This window comes from Drosophila nasuta, chromosome X, assembly GCF_023558535.2.
Source record: "Drosophila nasuta strain 15112-1781.00 chromosome X, ASM2355853v1, whole genome shotgun sequence".
Taxonomy (NCBI): Eukaryota; Metazoa; Arthropoda; class Insecta; order Diptera; family Drosophilidae; genus Drosophila; species Drosophila nasuta.
The window spans coordinates 5444494-5452487 of record NC_083459.1 but is presented as its reverse complement, the minus strand read 5'-3'; the positions used below and the strand labels follow the sequence as shown (position 1 = coordinate 5452487).

The following is a 7994-nucleotide window of genomic DNA, read 5'->3' as shown; positions in this document are numbered from 1 at the left end:
TACCCAACATACCATTTGGTATATTTTTAGTATTTTTAGTATTTTCGGTATATTTTGAAAATGATACCGCAATATTTTGCCTTTATTAAAAATGGGTAGCGGGTATCTCACAGTCGAGCACACTCGACAGTAACTTTCTTACTTGTTAATAAATTTGACTTGTTCAGTTCTCTTTTAAATCTTGTTTCATTTTCAGCATTTGCGAAATGATTTGAACTTGTTAATAAGCCAGAGAATAATCTATACTTATCAATATCGATGTCAAACAATTCTATTCTCTTGATAATCTCTGAGATTACTGCATTTGGATGGATCAAAGTAGCCTTTGATTTGGGGAATACGAGGTGACCTGTAATGAAACGGAGCAAAAAACATTCAGTTCAGAACTGGTTGTACAGCTGTGCACACAAAAAATAAAAATTTCTCGGAAAAAATTGAAAACGAACAAAATTAAAATTTTCTCATTTTCGGTTTGCAGTTTTTCGGCTATTCCCAACATTTTGCACGGTTTTTCAGTTGTTTTTTGGCGAATCTAATTGAAAGTGTTGCATTTAAACCTCTAAACCAAGTGAGTGCAAAAGTGGCGGAAATAGTTATAGCAAAAGTATAAAATTATATATATATATATATACAATAATTAGGTGCTGAACGTAATGCAAAGAAAGTTCGGCTTAAATTAGGTAGCTTAAATTATCCGATTATTTTCGTTGGACTAAGCGCAGAACAGCAGGAAGATGGGCAAGAAAGGCGGACGGAAGAGCAAAAAGGGCAAGAAGAAGGCAACGATTGTTGCCCCCGTGATGGCACAACAAGAGTGCCCTCCATGCCCGGAGCCACCGAAGCTGATCCAGCCGCTCGATCCGTGCCCGGAGACAACGGGACCTCACGATGTGGTGCGAGCTCAGCCGAATCATTACCCGGCACTGTTGCGCATACCGGAAACGATGGCGGTGGTTGGGTCCGAGAATGGATGCTACGATAGCATCTGTAAGCTGCTGCGTGCCGGATTTCGCTGTGCGGAGCGCGTCTTTGTGATGGCACCGTGGGGCAACTATGTGGTCTTTCGCTTTCACAATAACAATGACTTCATCTATTTCCTATACGATGGCTGCACCTGCGATGTGAATCGCTTCCGTTATCTGGACCTCAGCTGCGGCACCGCCGGTTTCCTCTTCTTCAGCAACATGCACGACGTCATCAGCTACATCATTCAGTCGCGCAAGACGCGACTCTATCTCGAGAATCTCAACAAGATTGCCATCGATCAGATCGTCGAGGAGTACGGCGCTGTCACCTACACCCAGAAGGCCAAGTGCATGCGATTCGCCTAGTTGCCGCTGCTGTTGCACATTTAAATCAATTCAATTCTATTGAGAAGAAGTCGGAGGATGCAAGCAAAACCGGTTTGAGCCAAAACTTCTCGCTTCTTTACCAAACTGAACTTTCCAAATGCGCTTTTGATATGCTAAATTAATAAACAGTTTAACCTCATGGAACCCAAGGTAGCTTTGTATTTATTAAGCTAATGCTTCTATATTCCATATATTTTTGATGTATATTTTGTATAAATATTTTATATATCTTTTATATATGGTATAGCGCAACATTATTGTGAAAATGACAAACGAAATGAATTAATTTATTTTCGATAGCAAGCAAATGTCACTGACAGCAAAAGCAGAGATATATTAATTAATGGAACCTCAAAAATATAATATGACAGTATGTATAAGTTCAATAAAAATAAGTAATGGATAGTTTGAGCTATCGATAATAGCAAAAAATTAATAACTATCATTGATAAAAGACACATTGAATAGTGAAAACAAAAAAGTAATAGGACAGTATATAGTTATAATATTTTTCAATAAAAGTTGCTTTAACTTGCGTTATTAATAATTGTAAAGAATGTAAAAATAACTAATTTTTAAAGAAATACATTATTATTGATAAAGTTGATTCATAAAACTAAACAAATGTGATAAAAGTTGTGTTGCTTTGAAAATCGTAAACAATTTCAAAGTAACTAACTATTGTAAATAGCACATTTTTCATTGATAAATTTAATGAAATTGAGGCTAGAATAAAGTGCTCAATTTGTGTTTAGACGCCTGAAGTACCGACACCACATATTTCAGCGATGTAAACATCATTTGAAGCGTTTTGATTTTGATTTTGATTTGGTCTGTTGTTGTATTCAAAGTGCGTCACATACGCATATCTGTCGATCAGTGTTTACATTGAGTCGAATAAGTATGCGCACACACATACTAGACTCGGGGCTAACCTTGTTCGCTACTTGATACATATTTATATGAGAATGTAATAAGTTAACTACTTGGCGAGACGTGAGACGGAAAGACGTAAAGACGCAAAGCTAAATGCGAGCTCATTTGTGCTAATAAAGAAGGCAAAACACAAACGGCAGTCATAAAGCAAATATTGCAAAGTGTATTACATGTTGTTTGATTTTGATTGGAGCGCAATTGGAGAGCAATGCAGCAATGCGATTCAATGTCTCTCTTCTAAAAGCCACAAGATACGAAAACTATTTACTGATCTACGAACTCAGATGAAATCCAAGCTCAAGTGGAGCAGAGCAGAGCGAAGAAACGAAACGAACCAATTGATTTTTCAAAGCGATCAAAAGCGAGCTCGTTAATTAAAACAACAATCACTGTTTGGCTGCAACATGCGACTGGCAACAGCAGCAGCAGCAGCAGCAGCAGCAGCAGGGCAGATTGCCACTGTGGCAGCAACAACAACAACAACAGAAACAGAAACAACAACAACAACTCGAGCCAGTTAATCTCGCGTGTGTCAAGTGCTGCACTTGAGAGACCCCAAAAAGTCGTCTATGTAATTGAGAAGAACTTGATTTTGGACGCTGGCAACGCATCAAAATCAAAAACCAAAATCAACCATCCAACAACCAACATCTGAACCCATCTGAACAATTCCATTAACAATTCCAATTCCAATTCCAATCAAAGCGAATCCCATGCTCAACATTTCGCGTAGGCGTTCGTCTAATTGAGTTGCCCGAGTTAATGCTTTTGGCCATCATTCAATCACGTAATACTTTGTATTTGTGTACTCTTTATATGCAAATCTTGCATTTCAGTTTCAAATACAAATACAAATACAAATACAAATTCAATTTCAATTCCATTTTCGTTCTTCGGTTGATTGAAATGTGATTTGCACACAAATGAATTGATTATGAAGTGACTTCTTGTTGTTCTTTTGATTGTTTTGTTGTCTTTGCGGTTAATCACTTGGCCACTTGAACATTTGATCACCTGATCGTTCAAGTGCAGCTGATGCAAGCCACAACTAAGCTGACTATTTACGATGCTTAGCACATTATACCTTATACTCTATCTTATACTTTATTCCCCTTGACATGAAGATGACCCCGGTGCGGCAAATTCTTTGTTAATAGAACCATTTTAAATGGAAAGATCTTATGCATTTTTTTATTTTCATAATGTGGTTGACAGCAATACTAGTTAAAGTCAGATATTGAAATCAATAAAGTCTCCTCATTCACCCTGACATATGACTTTCATAAGAACTTATTTAGTGGCGCTTAAGTTCTTTATTAAGAGACAACAGAGTCGTTGTACAATTTGCTTTAAGGAGTTATATTAATCAACATTAATAATTCCTAATAATTTAGAAAATTAATTTATTAATTTTAATGCAGTTGACAGGGATTTATGATTGGTTAAGAAAACAAGCAATAAGAGCATAAAACATACAGCTGTGAACTTTAAAATTGAAGTTCGACAAACACACAACTGTATATAACGGTTTAGTTGCATATTTATTTAAGAATATTGAATTTGTGCTCATAATAGTATATTTTAATTAACCGCATAGGTCGTCAGCACTGCTATTACAAAGTTCACAACTGGATATGGAGACAAATTGCTTATGACTTTACTTTATTCTATTTAACTTCTATCATAAAATATTTTTTTATTTAATCATATTAATTTTATACCTTTTTATTATTCCATTACATCATTTTATTATTTTTATTATTTTAGTATTTGCAATTAATTATTTTTCCATTTCATTACTTTTTTATTTCACTATTCTATTATGTCATGATTTTTATGATTTTAGATAATTTCAGATAAAAATTGTAGAAGTTATTATCTATGGTATATTTTGAATGTAGTATTTACTATGTATGGTATATCAATGTACCAAACATAGACTTTGGTATATTTGGTATAGTATATATGCGGTATATTAATTTGGTATATTTTGCTTTTATTCACAATGAGTATCTCACTAATTTTTTTTTTTCATTGTTTGTTATTTAATTTTTTTTGTATTTCATCATTTCAATACTTTATTACTTTACTATTTTATTATTTCAGTATTTTCTAATTTCTTTTTTTTTTTTTTGATTATTTCATTATTTTGTTATTAGATATTTTTCTTTTATATTGTTATTAGATATTTTAATATTTTATAATTTAAGTATTTATTATTATTATTACAAGTCAATCATTTTATCATATTATTATTTATTTATCTAATAAACTTACCTCAGCTATCTCCACAACAAATAACCAAAACACATGTCTTTCATTACGCTCTCCAATTTGACATTGAAATTATTTAAATATTGAATATGTTATAAAATATATTACTATTATTTTTTTTGCAATCAACTGCCTAACTAGCTGTGTAATCTATCAAAATCAAGCAAGGTAAGACACATAAAATAGCTAATCACTTCAAAAAAGAGAGAGAGATGAAGAGATGAACAAAATTTGATAGTTCACTTTGTGTGCGGTTAATGGAGACTTCACTCGCTTAAGCTGAAGCTGAAGCTGAAGCTGATTGCCCCATAATCTGTGATTTTTTCCATCGCGAGTGCCCCAATTATGTATTCTGTAATAAAGGCTTTTGTCTGCGAATAACAAATACGAAATACGTCTAGTCTTCGCATTTATCTATGCAATGTCTTCTGCCGCGGAGCTCACGTAACTCTTAATTGCCAAACGGGGACGGGCTGTCTCTGCATTGTTTTTCTTTTTCTTTATCCATTTTTTTTTTGGCAGCTTCTCAGTCGCAAAAGTTTAATTGGCAATTGACACAGAAAATCATTGGCAAAACGGAAGTTCATTAGGCTTTGTCTTGCCTCACGATGCGATCCAAAGCGATGCGATGCGACCATTTATTATGTAAGCTCATCTAAACATTAAATGTTTGCCAAGCTGAGCCCTGAGAGGTAAGTCGAAGTCGCAGACGACTGGCGGCTGCAACTTCTACAAGCTTCTTCTTATTCGGTGTTCTGTGTGGCAACAACAACAACAACAACATTGTTTAATTCAACTAAACAATGGCGCATCGATAAAGATTGCAAATATTTACGCAAAACAATGTTCGCCTCTAATAGAAGCGAAGAACAGTGGAACAACTCTGATTCATTTTGATTTCATTATTATTTCAATGCACTATAAATATATGTAATAAAAAATGATTTCACAAATTTAATGGTTATTTAATTGTTGAAAATAATATCAATGCTTACATATATTGTATATCACTATCAATAACTAATGCCAGCAGTGCATTATCACTAACATTTGCACTGCACAAATTATGTTTAATAACATTTACAATATATTCTCGAATTTCTATTCTTTCTCTTTCTGTTCTATTCAGACTTGTCAATATCTTTCCTTACAAACTTTTTTAGCGCAAATCACGGTAGTCATCGGAATCCAATTCCCTGCTACGTTCTCCGTAATATTACAATCATTTACATCACTTTTATTTCGATTTTAAATGTGTTAAAGGTGCTGTAAATTTCTATTTTAATTATCAAAAAAGAACTACAAAAAAAAGCAATAAAATTTTCATCATGAACAAAGCGGATGGAAGTGCACGCCAGGGCCACTACAAGGCAAACTCTCTTAAGACGCAGGACTCTCGCATGCGCCACCATGAGGTGACCATCGAGTTGCGGACATCTAAGAAAGAGGATCACCTCACCTCTCAAGGAGATCAACGGCCAATCGCCAGGGCAACTGTCGGTCGATGAGATTGTGATTGCCATGAACAGCAAGGATCAGTAGCGACAGTTCCTGGGTATGCAGCAGGCCGGCAAGATGCTAAGTCGTAAACGCAATCCGCCCATTGATCTGATGATTGGGCATGGCATTGTGCCAATTTGCATTAACTTCCTTCAAAATACTGGCAACACCATGCTGCAATTCGAAGCCGCTTGGGCCCTGACCAATATCGCCTCTGGCACATCTGAGCAAGCTCGTTGTGTGATAGAACAGGTTGCCCTGTTGCAGTCCAAGTCCATAAATCTGGCTGAGCTGACTGTTTGGGCACTCGGAAAGATTGCTGGCGATGGCGCCGCGGCACGTGACATTGTTATCCACAATAATGTGATCGATGGCATCTTGCCACTAATCAATAATGACACACCCATCTCGTTCCTACGCAACATTGTCTGGCTCATGTCAAACTTGTGTCGCAACAAGAATCCATCGCCACCCTTCGAGCAGGTGAAGCGCTTGTTGCCAGTGCTGTCTCAATTGCTTCTTAGCCAAGACATCCAGGTGTTGGCCGATGCCTGTTGGGCACTCTCCTACGTCACTGACGATGACAACCACAAAATACAGGCGGTCGTCGATACGGATGCAGTGCCAAAGCTGGTGAATCTTCTCAAGACTGATGAACCCAGTATCATTGTGCCTGCCCTTCGTTGTGTGGGCAGCATAGTAACTGGTACAGATCAGCAGACCGATGTGGTTATAGCCTCGAATGGTTTGCCCAAACTAGGCTTGTTGCTGCAGCACCCCAAGGGTAATATTGCCAAGGAGGCGGCATTGACTGTGAGCAACATTACAGCCGGAAATCAGAAACAGATTCAGGCGGTAATCGATGCGGGCATCTTTCACCAGATTCGTCATGTGCCTGAGAAGGGCGATTTCAAGGCACAAAAAGAGGCAGCTTGGGCAGGGACCAATACTACCACTTCGGGTACACCCGAGCAAATTGTGGAATTAATAGAAAAGAACAAGATATTGAAGCCCTTCATTGATTTGCTGGATGTCAAAGATCCCCGCACCATCAAGGTGGTCCAAACAGGACTTTTCAATCTCTTTGCATTTTCTGAGGAAATGGGTGACACCGAAAATCTATGCCTGATGTTGGAGGAGTTGGGCGGTCTCGATAAGCTGGAGGCATTGCAGCTACACGAGAACGAAGAGGTCTACAAGAAGGCCTATGCCATCATTGATACCTACTTCAACACTGGCGACGACGAGGCCGAGCAGAAACTTGCGCCCCAGGAGGTTAATGGCGCATTCGAGTTTAATGCCACACAGCTAAAGGCGCCCGATGGTGGATATTCCTTCTAACAAAAATCACAAGTGCCAACCATCACATATGTAGTATGTATATACCATACACACTTTTTGTTTTTCGTCATATGCGACCGCGCCTACACTACAAATGCACACACAATCTATACTGTCTTGCCACTCCAAGTTAATAGTCTTTCAATGATGCCCTTCCACACTGTACCGCATTCGGCCACGAAAACGCATCTTAGGCGCGTTGCTAACTACTTTCCATTGATTCGCACACACACTCATACAAGCACATCTACACACACACACACACACACGGACCACATTCTAAATGCCACATGTTCTTACACCTAGCAGCAATCTGCCTAACTGCGATGGGTGTCCTTACACTGTTTTACACTGATACACGGGATGGACGCAGCCTGTTGCGTTTGCATGGCAAATGTATAGTAGTATAGAGTATAGTATAGTATAGAGTATAGTATAGTATAGTATAGAATCTATAGTTAGTCTGTTAAAATATTTATTGACTATGTATATGTACACTTGTGAGATCAACACAAACTTTTAATCCTTCAGTAATTAAACAATCCAGTCAACGGATAATAAAAATTGTAAAAAGGAAAAAAACACATTTTT

At 37.3% G+C, this 7994-nt stretch overlaps 1 protein-coding gene and 1 pseudogene across 1 annotated transcript; both read left to right on the top strand.

The window, feature by feature from the left end:
* The first annotated feature begins 388 nt into the window (after positions 1–388).
* Positions 389–1501, top strand: LOC132796084 (uncharacterized). Its single transcript, XM_060807122.1, has 2 exons — positions 389–568; positions 642–1501. Exon 2 carries the CDS (start codon positions 735–737, stop codon positions 1329–1331), a length of 597 nt encoding a protein of 198 aa, XP_060663105.1. The 5' UTR covers positions 389–568; positions 642–734; the 3' UTR covers positions 1332–1501.
* Positions 1502–5890: 4389 nt separating this feature from the next.
* On the top strand, positions 5891–7790 carry LOC132796066 (importin subunit alpha-like; annotated as a pseudogene).
* The last annotated feature ends 204 nt before the right edge of the window (positions 7791–7994 follow it).

What these genes read in the sequence shown, in the direction of transcription:
- LOC132796084 (XM_060807122.1), top strand. Translation starts at nt 735, where the DNA reads ATGGGCAAGAAAGGCGGACGGAAGAGCAAAAAGGGCAAGAAGAAGGCA.